The sequence below is a fragment of the Fonticula alba genome (assembly GCF_000388065.1).
Source record: "Fonticula alba strain ATCC 38817 unplaced genomic scaffold supercont2.8, whole genome shotgun sequence".
NCBI classification, from domain to species: Eukaryota; order Rotosphaerida; family Fonticulaceae; genus Fonticula; species Fonticula alba.
Genome location: NW_009242978.1, coordinates 86120 through 100573, shown reverse-complemented (window position 1 = coordinate 100573; position 14454 = coordinate 86120). Strand labels below are relative to the sequence as shown.

General features: G+C 68.8%; 4 protein-coding genes across 4 annotated transcripts in view; 1 reads left to right on the top strand and 3 right to left on the bottom strand.

Annotated features, from left to right (window-relative positions):
• H696_04703 (hypothetical protein) overlaps positions 1-469 on the bottom strand; it is a gene marked incomplete at its 5' end in the record, with an annotated part of 3580 nt that extends 3111 nt beyond the window's left edge. Inside the window, one exon of the mRNA XM_009498565.1 lies at positions 425-469. Within this exon, the coding sequence (XP_009496840.1) occupies positions 425-469 (45 nt within the window). The remainder of the gene's footprint in view (positions 1-424) is intronic.
• A 1030-nt stretch (positions 470-1499) lies between these two features.
• Positions 1500-7210, top strand: H696_04702 (hypothetical protein). The gene is made up of 5 exons (XM_009498564.1): positions 1500-1571; positions 1712-2145; positions 2536-5548; positions 5864-6016; positions 6196-7210. The coding sequence occupies exons 2-5, from the start codon at positions 1724-1726 to the stop codon at positions 7090-7092; spliced, it is 4485 nt and encodes a 1494-aa protein (XP_009496839.1). The 5' UTR covers positions 1500-1571; positions 1712-1723; the 3' UTR covers positions 7093-7210.
• An 824-nt stretch (positions 7211-8034) lies between these two features.
• H696_04701 (hypothetical protein) lies at positions 8035-12177 on the bottom strand. The gene is made up of 4 exons (XM_009498563.1): positions 11060-12177; positions 9709-10935; positions 8596-9578; positions 8035-8449 (listed from the first exon to the last, which is right to left on the bottom strand). The coding sequence occupies exons 1-4, from the start codon at positions 12154-12156 to the stop codon at positions 8133-8135; spliced, it is 3624 nt and encodes a 1207-aa protein (XP_009496838.1). The 5' UTR covers positions 12157-12177; the 3' UTR covers positions 8035-8132.
• Positions 12178-12966: 789 nt separating this feature from the next.
• H696_04700 (acyl-CoA dehydrogenase) overlaps positions 12967-14454 on the bottom strand; it is a gene marked incomplete at both ends in the record, with an annotated part of 2620 nt that continues 1132 nt past the window's right edge. The window contains 3 exons of the mRNA XM_009498562.1: positions 12967-13464; positions 13780-14181; positions 14273-14317. Coding sequence (XP_009496837.1) covers positions 12967-13464; positions 13780-14181; positions 14273-14317 — 945 coding nt within the window. The remainder of the gene's footprint in view (positions 13465-13779; positions 14182-14272; positions 14318-14454) is intronic.

Here is a 14454-nt window from a genome sequence, read left to right as displayed (position 1 = left end):
AGGGGGAGGAGGAGGGGGAGGGAGCGGCGGTCCGCGGCGAGGTGTGGCTGCGGCGCGTGGGCGGCGCCATGCCCCGGCGCTGCGGCTCTTTGGCTGGCGGCGCATTCGCCGGGGCACTGGCCCCGGGGCCGGGATCTCGTCTGCGGGTGTGGGTTGGGCCGGGCAGCCGCTCCCCGGCCGGCGCGGGTGCTCGTGGGGAAGAGGCACCCGGGGGCGGGTGGGGCTGTCCGCGGTCGAGGAGCGGAGGGGCACGCGCGAGGTGCGGGGGGCGGTGGGGGCGGTGGGGACGGTGGGGGCGGCGGGGGCACGCGTGCGTGCGTTGGGACTGGCCTCGCGGCGTGCCGGGGGCCCGGGCGGGGGCATCGGCCACAATCGGCCGGTTGGGGGCAGGGGGGGGGGGGGGGGGGAGGCGGGCCGCACGCACGGCGGCAGGAGGGTCCGACGGACGCCCGATGGCGCTCCACACCATCGTTGGCACTCGTGCACATGATACCCGATACCCTAGCCAAGGGTTCATCCGTTCCGGCTGGGGCCGGGCTCGGTGCCCCCCGGCGGCCACTTCGGCGGCGGGAGGCGGCCTCTTTCCTCGTTCCCTGAGCCTGGCGGCGGTCGTGGCATGGCATAAACCTGGCATGGTCTCCTGTGTGCGGCGAGGGGCAGAGGCGGCGGGGGGTTCCCCGGCGGGCTCGGCCGCCCGTGTCAGAGGGGGGGACCTGGGGCAGCCGCCATGTGGCTGAGCTGGGGGGCGTGTGCGCGCGCCGGGCCCACTTACATGATCGAGCCGATTGGGGGGGTCGTCAATACCTGGTGTGGGTGAGTTTTCGGCGAGTGTCTTCCCTGCGGGAGTGGCGGGGCCGGGAGGCGGGGCTGGTGGGCCTGGGGCCGCGCATCCTGGCGTCCCTGGGCTCGCACTGGACGGAGGGGGCTGAGGGGGGGGGGGGGGGGCCGGGACCCCACGCGGCCGCTTTTTCCCGCCGCTGTCGGCGGCCGTGCTTAGCCGCCGGGCAAGGCGCGCGGGGACCGGGATGGTTCCGCACGTGGCATCTGCCAGCGGGCTTCTGACTGGCGCCGTCCCGGCCTCTGGACCCACGCGTATGCCGGCTGCGCCGGGGATCTTGGCGCGGTTTGCGGTAGCCCTGTGCGGGGGTGTGCGCGTGCGTGTGTGTGTGTGCGCGCGCGTGTGCGTGTGCGTGTGCGTGTGTGGGCGGGTGTTATGGGTATATCCCACTCACCTGGTTGACGGCGAGTGGGCCGGATCTCCTTGGCGCATGGGGCGCGGCGGTGGGGGTGGTGGGGGAGCTTTTTCGGCGGGTGGGCAGAGCCAATCCCGCCGCCGGCCGGGAGCCGCGCCAAGAGTATCCTCACGTTCCTCCCTTCCTCTTCCCCCCTCTGCTTGTGCACCTTTTCCTCGGCCGGAGAGTAGGCCCCCGCCCCCTCCTTCATCTTCTCCCCGTCTCCCCATCTCTCCCCGTCTCTTCCTCCCCCCCCCCTCCCCCTCCCGCCGCCACGCAGCCACCATCATCCTCCCTTTGCGTTTCCCGGTGACTACTCTTCGCCTCTCGTGTGCTTAGGTGTGTTTCTTTTTCTGCGTTGGCTTCTCTCCGCGCGCGGGCATGGATGGCCCCTGACCTCCTGCTTGTCCTGCCCCTTGTCCTGGTCCCACGGGTCTTCTTCTGCTTCTGCTTCTTCTCCTCCTCGCCTCCCCTTTTAGCCCGCGCTCGCGATGCTTCACATCTTCCGGAATGCGGGGCAGTCGCCAGGCACGGCCCTCGTGGCGCGTCTCGCCGCGGACTACCGGCCGCTAGTGGCCAGTCGCCTGGTGTTGCGGGCACAGTCGTCGGGCGCTTCGCCGGCGCATGTGCCCCACCCCTTCTATGCGTCGACGGGGTTCGACTCGGCCGGGCCCACCTCGCACGATGCATACAACCAAATGCTGTCGGAGGCGCGCATGCTCGGGTCGCACTCGAACAAGGACCACCATCATTTCCATCACCAGCAGGCGACCGCCACTGCGGCGGCCAACTCGTCGCCGTTCCCCGCCGCGGCGTATGCACCGCTGTCGGTCAACGACGAGCCCATCGCCATGGGGGACGGCCTGCAGTTTGATCGGAATTCCGAGCGCACACTCGAAAACATGTCCATCAAGTAGGTGTCCCGTCTTGCGGGTTCTTTTTTTCCCCCATATCGATCTTTGGCCTTTCTCGGGTCCTGTTGCGACGACTGACATATGTTTTTCTCCTGTCTTCTCTGTCCCTCTGCTCCCTCTGCTCTCTCTGCTCTCTCTGCTCTCTCTGCTCTCTCTGCTCTCTCTGCTCTCTCTGCTCTCTCTTGTCTCTCTGCTCTCTCTGCTCTCTCTGCTCTCTCTGCTCTCTCTGCTCTCTCTGCTCTCTCTGCTCTCCTTGCCCCCCTCCTCTCCTTGCTCCCCTGCTCTCCTTGCTCTCCTTGCTCTCCTTGCTCTCCTTGCTCCCCTGCTCTCCCTCCCCTCCCCCTCCCCTCCCCCTCCCCTCCCCCTCTGACTCACTTCCGTGCGGCCAGCGCCGAGGAGACACTGGCCATGATGGACGCCTGCTTGCGCACTGGCATGATGGTGCGAGCCTTTTTCCTGTTCAACCGGCTGCGATCCATGCAGTACGAGTTCACGCCGAGAATCTTCCACTCCATGATTGAGGCCCATGTGGAGCGTGGAGGCATCGCCAACGCCTTCGACGTGATCCACCTCATGCGCCACACCAATGTCGAGCCTACGCCGGCTACGTTCGTGAATTTGGCCAAGGCCGCCTTCGCCGCCGAGCCCGGGGCCGTGGAGGACTATCTTCATCGGCTGTTTGCCACGATGTTCGATTGCCAGCTACCGGTCCGGGGGTTCTGGGAGTCCAGCCGCTTTTCCGAGGAGGAATCCCGCCAAATCCAGGCGGCGTATGAGTCCTTCGCCGCCTGCAGTGACATGGTGACCGACACGCGGCACATCCGGGAATACCCCGGGATCGGGGGCTCCGGCCTGTTTGACGATCTGGATGTCCTGTCTTCGGACCTGGGCCCGGCCTTCGGGGGCGGTGACAAACAGCCGATGCCGGACTTCCAGCGCCTGAGCCATCGGGTGGTGGCCTCGGGCCCGGGGGGGGGGTCCATGGATCGGTCTTCCGCCGGAATGGACCTGTCCCCCGGGTCCTCCTCCTCGTCTTCGCTGCCGGCCGACTCGCTGGGGAACAATGAGTGGCTCGGTGCCGAGTCCTCCCAGTCGAATGATCCGCTGCTGGAGCGGATTCGCCTGTCGGAATTCAGCACCCCCTCCATCGAGCAGATGCGGCGGAACCTGCGCCCGGTGCTGGATACCATGCACTCGGCCGAGCGTCGGCAGGAGCAGGTGGAGATGATGTCGGCCATGCTGGCCCGGCATGATCGACGCCATGAGAATGCCCTGCCCCGGAGCCAGCAGCTGGACACCATCATGGCCGGCTGGCGGGCGGCCCTGGTGCCGGCATTGGAGCGGGAAATCCAGTCCATCCGCGAGGGGGAGGGTGCATCGGCCGGGGCGGCCTCCGAGTCGCATGTGCCCTTCCTGAGCCTCCTGAAGCCGGAGCTGACGGTGGACACCCTGCTCAATGAGTTCATCAGTCACTATGGCGCGGGGCCGTCGCTGGGCATGCGGTCGACGCACTTGATGCTGGCCATTGGCAGTGCGCTGGAAAGCACGTACAATGGCCTGAAGCTGAAGCGCCATCGTGCGCATTTGAATTTGTCGGACCAGCGCATCCGGCAAATCCTCGGGTCTTCGCGCATGTTCAACACCAGCCTCCGGCGGCTGATGAGCAGCCATGAGCACAATCTCCGGTCGAACTTCGGCAATTGGCGTCCCGTGTGGCCGGGGGTGGTGCGCGCGCGTGTGGGCAGTGTCCTGCTGCACTTGCTCCTGTCCAATGCCTACATCGATGTGCCGGTGACTCGGCCGGATGGGAGCACGGTCTTCGAAACGGTGCCGGCCTGGTACCATACGTATGCCTTTGTGGCGGGCCGGCGAGTGGGAGTCATTCGGCCGCATGCGCAATTGAGTGAGATCCTTTCCCAGGCCAAGGCCCTGAATACCCTGCTGCCGGGGCGGCTGCTGCCGATGTTGGTCCCGCCGCGGCCATGGCTGACGTACAACTCCGGCGGGTACTTGACGCAGGACCGGCCGTGCATGCGCATTCGCGGGTCGCGCTTGCAATTCCAAATGCTCCGCGCGGCTTCGTATGCCGGGCAATTGACGGAGGTCCTGGCGGCGTTGGATGTCCTGGGCCAAACCCGCTGGCGCATCAACACCCGCGTGTTGGATGTGGCATCGGCCGTGTGGAACAATGGCGGCGGGGTGGCGGCCATCCCGGACCGGAAAGACATCCCCCTGCCGGAGATGCCGGCCGACATGACGTCCCTGTCGGCGATGATGCGCCGGCAATTGACGGCCGACACGCGGCAGGCCATCAAGATCAATCGCGAGCGTCATGCCTTGCGGTGTTCGACGAATTACACGCTGGAAGTGGCGCGCGCCTATGCCTCGGGTCCGTTGTACTTCCCGCATACGTTGGACTTCCGTGGCCGGGCGTACCCGGTGCCGCCGCATCTGAATCATCTGGGCAACGATCTGAATCGCGGGTTGTTGCTCTTTGATGAGGCTCGGCCCTTGGGCGAGCGGGGCCTCTTCTGGCTGAAGGTGCATTTGTCGAATGTCCTGGGCCATGATAAGATTGCCTTTTCGGAGCGTGTGGAAATTGTGGACGGCATGCGGGACAGGCTGATCGCCACGGCGGCCGATCCGCTGAAGCACACCTGGTGGCAGGACACCGAAGACCCGTGGCAGGTGCTGGCCACCACCATCGAGTATGCCAATGCCATGGCCCTGGACCGGCCGGAGGAGTATGAGTGCCGGCTGCCGGTGCACCAGGATGGCAGTTGCAATGGGCTGCAGCATTACGCGGCGCTGGGTGGCGATGTGGCCGGTGCCATGTCGGTGAACCTGGTCGGCAGCGACACCCCGCAGGATGTCTACCTGGCTGTGGCCAATGTGGTGGAGGATTTGATCCGCAAGGATTTGGAGGATCCCAGCACGCCGGCCAACTTGCGGGAAATTGCGTCCATGATGTCTGGCCGGGTGTCCCGCAAGGTGGTCAAGCAGACGGTCATGACCAATGTCTATGGTGTGACTTTCATCGGCGCGCGGTTGCAAATTGAGAACCGCCTGCGCGAGGAGAGCATGGTCCCGGAGCGGGACTTCTACCGGGTGTCTTGGTACCTGACGCGAAAGGTGTTCGATTCGCTGCAGCAAATGTTCCAGGGCGCGCGTGAGATCCAGAACTGGCTGTCGGATGCGGCGGAGGAGGTGTCGCGGTCGCGCATGCGCGAGCAGGTCCTGCGCACGGTCATGGATCGCCATGAGGAGACCCTGCGCGGGGTGGCCGGCTCGGGGCCGCTGCTGAACCAGCTGCGCCCGGCCGACGGGACCAGCGAGGTCATCTGGACCACGCCGCTGGGTCTGCCCATTGTGCAGCCCTACCGCAAGGGTGGCCTTCGGACGGTGCGTGGGTTTGTGCTGGTTTCCCTTGTTCCTTCTTTTTTCCCCTCCCCGTCCCCTGGGCGGGGGGGGGGGGGGGGGGGGGCTTGTTTCTTTTGCCTCCCTCTCGGCACGCTCTCCTCGCTGCTTGCTTTTTGGGGTCTTGGTCCCGTTGTGTCTGTGTGTGTGTGTGTGTGTGTGCGCGCGCGCGCGCGGCCCCTCACTGACCGATTGCTTGTTGGCCCTTTCTCCCCCTCCTGTGCGGTGTCTTTTTTGTTTCCCCCCGGCGGCGGGGCATGACGTGCGATGGCCATCGTCGTTGGACCGGCGCGCGTGCAGATCCGCACCACCATCCAAACGGTTCAGGTGATGGACCCCGGCGCCCAGGCGCTCGTGAATGTCCGGCGCCAGCGTGCGGCCTTCCCGCCGAACTTCATCCATTCGCTGGATTCGACGCATATGCTGATGACGGCGCTTTCGTGCGCGCGTGATGTACGTCTGGAGCGAGGCGCCGAGGTGCCGGGGGGGGGGGGGGGGGGGGGGCATACACACCTGCATGATGTCGCTTTTCCCTTTGCACAGCCACTCACCGCAATGACTTACACTTCCTTCCCTCTTCATCTCCCGCCCGCGGCACCTCGGCGCCTCGCGGCTCTCTTTCACGGCGACAGCTCGAGAAGCCGATCCAGTTCGCCTCGGTGCACGACTCGTACTGGACACACCCGTCGGATGTGGACGCGCTGAACCATGTCATTCGTGATCAGTTCGTGAAGCTGCACTCGCAGCCGATCATGGAGAACTTGCGCTCGGAGCTGCTGAGCCGGTACTCGTCGCACATCGTGCACAGCAGCTACCCGCCGGCGCACGTGCGCAACGCGGTGCGCGCCTTCGGCGATCACGACGAGGAGGCCTCGGTGGCGGCGTCCGGCTTCGGCGGGGCCGTCGGCAGTGAGATGTCCGTGGTCGGGGACTCGGACCTCATGATGGAGGGCGAGCTCGGCCCGGATGAGGATGACCTGGTGGACCCGTCGGCCTCCGGGGCCATGACTTCGGACGAGGCCGGCGGCTCCCTCTCGGAGGAGGGCCGCACGCAGGCCGGCGTGTCGGGCAAGTCGTCCGACCCAAGCAACCAGCTGTGGAACTTCCACGCCGGGGTGGATGTGTCCTCGGTGCTGGCCCCTGGCGAGGCGGATCTGGCCCAGGTGCTGTCGGTGCATCCGGTCCGGACGCTGGCCGACTCGTTTGCGCGCATTCCGCACCCGCTGTACTCGGCGTCCGAGGTGGAGGATGCCCAGCGTCTGGAGCGCCACGCGGACTTCCGGGCCATGAACACCATGCGCCAGGCGCAGCGCCGGGAGCGGTCACGCCGTTCGCGCGAGGTTGTGCGGGATCTGCCGCTGCACGACAACATGGTGGTGTCGGACCTGGATCTGGATCTGTCCCGGGTGAACAATGTCCTGGTGACGTCGGTCCTGTCGAATTACCGGAAGCTGTACATCCGCCCGGTGCCGGACCGTGGTACCTTCGATGTGTCGGCGGTTCGCGACTCGCAGTACTTCTTCGCGTAAAGGGGAGCCAAGGGGCGAGGCGCGGCCTGGCGCCCTGGGACGAGGGGGTCCTCTCCTCCCCGGGGGCCGGTCTTCTTTCTCCTCTCTCTCTCTCTCTCTTCCTCCCTCCCGGCCACGCCCCCCTATCGTCCGTGGTTGCGCGTGCTCGTCGTGGTGCGCTGATGCGCATGGGGCGCTGTCGAGGCGCCCCGGATGCCCGGTGCCCGCCCTTCCGGTCTGTGCCTCTCTTTACCCCCCTGCCGGAGGGGCGTGCGCATGGATGTCTGGTGTTGCCCTTTTGCGGTGTATGCCGCCGTCGTCGCGGCACGGCGGGTCTTCCCGTGGATCCGCCTGCGCCGGGGCGCGCCCTTTCCTAGGCTTCTTTCGCTTTTCCTCTTCTTCCTCCCTCGTGGCAGGGCCTTGTGTTCTCCCGTGCCCCGTCTCTCCCCCCATGTGGCCGGCGTGCCCTTTGGGTGGGGCCCCATGCTTGCTTGGGCACCGGCACCGGTCCCACATCCCTTCTCTCTCTCTCTCTCTCTCTCTCTCTCCCTTTCTCAGAGTTTCGCGTGTGCGCACCGCCCGTGTGCTGGTGTGTGCGCATGCCAATGCCCCCCCCCCTTTTTCTATAGATGTGTACTTCCAAATGTACTATGCCTTTCCGTGTGTATATCCGTTCTCTGTCAAGTCCCCCCCTCGCGGGGGGCTCTTCTCGCCAGGGCGCAGGAAATGGTCCCCTCTCTCCCCCTCTGCCGGCCTTTCTCTCTCTCTCTCCGGTGCCGCAGCAAGTGCACCGCCTGCAGGAGCGTGCCTGTGTTTGTGTGTGCGTGCGCCCCCGCCGTCGGCGGCAGCCCACACAGCCGCTGGGCTGGCTGTCCCTCCTCCGTCGTCGCTCCCCCCGGCCGCTCTTTCTTTCGGCGTCCCATCCCCCCGGGACCCATGCCTGCTCAGTGAGCGGCGCGTTGCTTCTCGTGCGCGAGTCCGCGTGCGTCTATCTATTCTATCTATGGGGGGGTAGGCGTGCAGCGAAGGAGAGGGAGACGGACCCAGGCAGCATGGCGATGCTAAGCAAATAGAGCCCGGCGGCGGCGAACACTCTCGCGCCGCTTCTGCAGCTCCAACTCCCGCTTGAGCACCCACTCGGGCAGCTGGGGCTGCTGCTGCTGCTGCTGCTGATCCTCATCCTCCTGGCCGGGGCCGGCACCGGCGGCCGGGCCAAGGGCGTCCAGCGCGCCATCTGCCTCGGCCAGGGAGAGGTCCTTGCGCAGGCGGTCAACATACGCCGCATCCGGGGTGCCATAGTACAGGACACTGACGCCGGTTTCGCCCGGGCGCCGACACAGGCGACCAATCGAGTGGAGGTACTGCGCGTGATGGTTGGCTGGTGTGTGGGCGTGCGCCGATGGGTTTGGTGTTAGCAGGCACATGGCACCGGGGGGAGGGGGCGGTGTGTGTGTGTGTGTGTGTGTGTGTGTGTGTGTGTGCGCGCGCGCGCAAAAGGAGGGAAGGCCATTCGGGCCGACGCACTGGACGTGTCCAGGTCGTAAATGAAAACATGGCTCAGGCCGCGGGTGTCCAGGCCGCGGACGGTGGAATTCCGCGCCACAAAGAGCCCGGGCCCGGGGAATGGGCGATTCAGCTGCGACGCCCGCCGGGCAAAGCGATCCAGCGTATGGGCATCCATGGACCCGATGTCGGCCGGGTCCAGGTCCAACTCGGCGTCCGGGCCCGGGGCCCCGGAGGCCGGGTCGCCGGCCGCGCGGTCAATCCGCCCGGCCAGCTGGTCCATCGGGGTCCGGTGCCGGGTCAGAAGCTCCGGCTGGAAGAGCATCGGCCGCGAGTGGAGCAGCAGCTCATCCAGATTGTGCACCACCGGCAAGCCGAGCCCATGGATGCGGTTCAGCAGGGTCAGCGTGTCGACCAAGCGCGGGACGCTGATTTGCTCGCCGACACACAGGATGGCCGAGGTGGGCTGGTAGGAGCTGATGGACCGGCCGATGACGGCCAGCTCGCGCAGGCGTTCCGGCGGGAAGGTCCGGCTGATGTCCAGCAGAGCGTCGACATCCTCGCGGGGGAAGTCGTCGAGGTCGAGGTCGCTGCCCCACCCATCGGTGGACCAGGCGTCCTCGTCGCTGTCGGTGGACCAGGCGTCCTCCTGGGGGTGGCCCGCGTGCCCGGTGGGGTCTTGCTGCTGCTGCTGCGGCTGCTGCTGCGGGTCGTCGGGCGTGCCCGGCGGCGGGGTGTACATCAGGGAGGGGTCCTTCTTCAGGAGGATGGCCATTTGCTCGGGGGAAATGACCTCCTCGTCGAAGTCCTCCTGGACCGGGCCCGTGGCGTCGGCCTCCCCGCCGGCGCCCTGGAGGAGGATGCGATCAATCTCGTCCAGGGTCGGGTCCGAGCGCATGAGGTCCTCAATGGGCACGAAGTACTGGACGATGCCCTCCTGCAGGTAGGACCGGTTGGGGCCGAGGTCCGACTGGTAGAGGGGGCGCGCGAGCCAGCCCATCCCGCTGTGCGTGCGTGCGTGTGCGTACGGCGGTACACCGGGGACGGGGGGGAGGGCGAGGTTCAGGTTAGAGGAGGGAGGGAGGAGAGCAAGACATCAGACAAGGCCCACCTCGGGGAGGGGCGCGAACGCACCGCAAGTCATAGCGCGTGGGGTTGTTGAAGGTGGCACTGGTGACAACGGTCTGGCAGCGGAAGTCCACCAGGGGCCGGATGGCCTTCAGCGCCAGAGCCCCCTTGGGCGGATGGAGGTGGTGCTTGCTGTTGGTGCGCTTGGTGGAATACCGGCCCACGGGGCGGACCACGGCGTCGGCCTCGTCCACGGCCAGCAGCTGGACACGGCCCAGCGGCAGCTCATCCCGATCAAGGAGGTCCTGCAGCATGGTCGGCGTGACCAGCAGGGTGAAGGGCGCCCCGATGGCCGGGGCCAGGCCGCCGGCGATGAAGGCATCCGGGTCCAGGAGGGTGGCCGCGGCCGGGGTGGCCGCCGGAGCCGACCCCGGGGCCGGGATCGGGTTGGACGCCCGCGCATCATCGAGGCTGGGCCAGGGCCCGGGCAAGCCATCGCCATTGGCATCGGCATCGGCATCGCCATCGCCATCGCTGTGGCCGTCGGCCATGGCCAGCCCCGACTCCGGGTCCTCATCGGTGAGGGTGCCCTCATCGTCCGAGAGCTCGACCCACTGGCCGGCGCTGGCGGTCTCGGGGAAGGCGTCGCGCTCATCCAGCATGGACAGGGAGGAGGCCGGGGCCGGGCTCGGCCCCGGGGCAGATGGCCCGCCCGGGCCGCCGACCCCCCGGGCCAGGGCCTGCACCCAGAAGCGCATTTCCCCGGCCGACGCGCTGCCCGGCATCGGGGGAATCAGACCGTCGGCCTCGCAGGCGGACACCGAGGCGGGGGTGCTGGCCGCGCGGGCCAGGAACCCGGCCAGGTCGAAGTCCGGGCAGCGGCTGCGCACGGCCGCCATGAGCGCCGCGTCGGCCGCGAACCACAGATCGCACGTCCACCGGGTCAGCTGGGCCAGGAGCTGCTGCGAGGGGACAACGCAAATCTGCCGCAGGGGGAGGTGGCAAATTTCCGGGAAGCCGGCGGCGCCGGGGCCCGGGGCCCCGGGCGGCGGGGCGGCGCCCAGGCGCTCCAGCTCCCGGAAGAACCGGACGCGCTTCTGGTGCTCCAGCTCCACGGCCGACGTCTGGGCCAGGAGCTCGGCCTCGGGCCCGGCCAGGTCCGCTTCCAGGGTCCGGCGCACGGCCGACGGCAGGGAAAGGACACGCGCGGCGATCATCTTCTGCACCATCAGCAGCACCAGCGTCAGGGACTTGCCACTGCCGAGGGTGGACCCGATGGCCACGTCGAAGCCGCTGCACGAGGGGGGGGGGGACAGGCGGGAGGAGGGAGGTCAGCGCATGTGGCCGGGCCGGGGCCGGCGGGCCGGCCCGCGAGGAGGGGGTCGGCAGGGGGGCAGGGGGGGGGGGGCGGGCGCACTAGAGGGCGGCCAGCAGCGACGTGGACTGCGGCTTGGAGGGGATGGAAATGCCCCGCTGGCGGAGGACCTTGATGAGCACGGGCGAGAGGGTGGTCGCGGCGAAGTCCGGCACCATGGTACGCAAGTCGGGGACCATGCGCAGGCGGTCGGTGGGCGACAGCTTGCCGCGGGTGATGAACTCCGGGAACTCCGGCTCGTAGATGACCGGGCCGGGGGCCGGGCTGCGAGCGGCAGGGCCCGAGGCGCGGGGGCCGGGACCGCGAGCAGGAGGGCCCGGGGAGCGGGGCCGCGCGCGCGGGCCCACGTCCGAGCCCGAGCCCGAGCCCGAGCCCGGCCGAGATGACCCCCCGAACCGGGGAGCCACCGTGGCAAGAGAGGCCATGGCCGCGGTGCCGGCCGCCCGCGTGCCCATCCGGGCCAGCAGGTCCGGCGTGATGAGGGTGGTGGGGATGTTCGGCGTGGGGAGGCGGTTGACCCAATCCGGCGTCGGGCCGGAGGGGATGGTGTCCCGGCCGTGGGGGGGGATATCCGCCGGACGGTCGGCGGTCCTGCCGGGCCGGCCATTGCGCTGGCCATGATGGCCGCGATCCTCGCGGGTGCGAGGGCCGCCATGGGCGGTGCGGCCTCCGCGATCAGCGCGAGGGCCCCGCTCACCGCGCCGGTCGGCGTAGCCGCCGCCATGGCCGCCGCCGCCGCCGCCGCCACCACCACCGGCATTGGCGTTGCGGCCACCACGCGAAGGCGACCCGCGCTGCTGATGCTGCGAGTGCGAGTGCGGGTGGTGCGGCCGGTGCTGCGGCTGCTGTGGCTGCTGCCGCAACGGCGTCGGCCCGGCGACCGTGGCCGCGTGCTGCTGGTACTTCAGCCGGCGCTTGAGGATCTGCTTGTCATCGTCGGTCGAGGGCGGGGGGGGCCCGCGCGAGGGCGGCGCCCCGGCCCACGAGTGCCGGGCCCGGACGATCTGCCCCGCGGCTGGCAGGAGCCCCGGACGCCGGAGCAAGCCGAGCGGGTCCGACAGGGCGACACCCGCCCGCGAGGGGGGAGTCGCAAGGTGCCGGAGCGCGGCGGCACCGACGGCGCGGGCGGAGCGAAGCATGCCAGCGCGGGGTGGGCGGGCAGGGGGGGGGGGAGGCGTTGGGAGCGTGACGGGGGCGAGGAGAAACGCCGGGCAAAGGGAGCAGGAGGGGGAGGGGGGAGGGAGGGGGGGGAGCAGGATGGAGGGGAGTACCGGCAGTCCAGGGTTCGGGGCTCGGCCGAGCCGGCCGAAGAACTGGCTTGAGATTCCCCCTCTCCCACGCAGCCCACCCCCCTGGGCTGGCCGCCCCGCGAGGGGGGGGGGGACGCTCTAGCGTCGGGCCTGCTGTCGTGGACGCCCCTCGGGCGCCCGGCCGCCACGTTGCCCCGGGCCCGCAATCTCTCCCATCATCCCTGGCCCGCGCCTGATGGGCGCGCCTCGTGGAGGAGGTGCCCACGGATGCGCCTCCGGCCGTGCGCCGGGGGCTGGGCAAAGGCCGGCGTGAAGGGCCCGGCGCGGATATGCCTGTTTTTTTTTTAATCTTCCTATGTGCGCGCCGCAATGGGAGAAAGAGGGAGGCGCGGTGTGCGGTGTTTTATTTTTTGTTGTTGCGGTGCGCGTGAGCATGCCCGCGCGGCCGCGGTCTTCCCTCCGACCCTGGCCCGAGGATGGTCTTTCAGAGGCGGGGGGCCGGGGAGCACGAGAGAGAGAGGGAGAGGGGGGGGGGGGGGGGAGCACGCCTGCGCATGGATGCTCGGGCGGACCACGGCGATGGAGGGCCGGATCCAAGCGGGGCGAGGGAGGGGGGGGGGGCCGTGCCGTGCCGTGCTCTTCTTCCCAGGGCGGCGGCCGAGCGGGCAGCCGGCAGGGGCCGGTGTCGAGGGAGCGCCTTTACTGCTTGTACTCGGCGGCCAGGATCTTGGCGATGGTGGTGAGCTGGATGTTGGAGGTCCCCTCGTAGATGGCGCCGATCTTGGCGTCGCGGTAGAACTTCTCCAGCGGGAAGTCCCGGGTGAAGCCAACGCCGCCGGCCATCTCCACGCACTTGGAGGCCACGCTCTCGGCCACGCGGGAGGCCTGGAGCTTGGCGATGGCGGCCTCCTTGACGAAGGGGGCACCACGCTCGCACAGGCGGGCCGCGTTGTACACCATCAGGCGGGCGCCCTCGATCTCGACGGCCGCCTGGGCGTACTGCGCCTGCATGAGGGGCATGTCGCCGATGAACTGGCCAAACTGCTTGCGCTCGTACAGGTAGGGCATGGTGGCATCCAGGGCGCCCTGGGCCAGGCCGAGCATCTGGGCGCCGATGCCGACGCGGCCCTCGTTGAGGATCTCGATGGCGATCTTATACCCGCGGCCGACCTCGCCGAGGATGTTCTCGGGGGGGACCTGGAAGGGTGTGCGTGTGTGTGTGTGTGTGTGTGTGTGTGTGTGGGGCGGGGGGGGGGGAAGTGAAGAGGGGCGAGTGAAGAGGGGGGCAAGTGGAGAGGGGCAAGTGAAGAGGAGCAGGGGGGGGGGGAAGACAAGAGAGGTTCGCAGCGAAGGAGCACAGGAAAAGAACACGGCGAGGGGACACGGCCAAAGGGCAACAGGGACAGTGAGACCAGGGCCGGGCAGTGAGGCGCGCAAGGGGAGGGGGGAAGGACACATGGGAGGATGCAGGGGAGACGGAAGACAGACGCCCTCCAGGGCGCGGCCACGTACCACGACATTCTCCAGGATGACCGGGCAGGTGGAGGAGGCACGGATGCCGAGCTTCTTCTCCTTCGGGCCGACCGACACGCCCGGCATGTCGCGCTCCACCACGAAGCAGGTGATGCCGCGGTAGCCCAGCTCGGGGTTGATGTTGGCGAAGACCAGGAAGACGTCCGCCTCGCCGGCGTTGGTGATCCACATCTTGGTGCCGGACAGGCTGTAGCTGGTGGCGGTCGGCGCGGCGGCCGGGTCCTGCGGAACGGCACGCGTGCGCAGGGCGAAGGCATCCGAGCCGGAGCCGGCCTCCGACAGGCAGAAGCTGCCGACGGCCTTGGTGGCCAGCCGGGGCAGGTAGCGCTTCTGCAGGTCCTCGGAGGCGTACTTACGGAAGACCGTGTTGACCAGGGTGTTCTGTGGCCGCCGGGGCCGCGAGGGCGCGCGAGGTGAGCGGGAGGCCGCCGGTGCCGGCGCGCGCGTGCATGTGCCTGTGCGAGGGGCGTACCTGGACATCGCAAACGACCGAGACGGCCGGGTCGATCCGAGCCAGCTCTGCAGGCCGGCAAGGGGGGGGGGGGCGGAAGGGAGCAGCGTGGATATGTGTGAGGGGAGGAGGAGAGGGCCGAGGGGCCAGCGGAGGGGAGGGAGCCCACGGGAAGGCTCGGCAACAGGGTCGCGCGCGGGGGG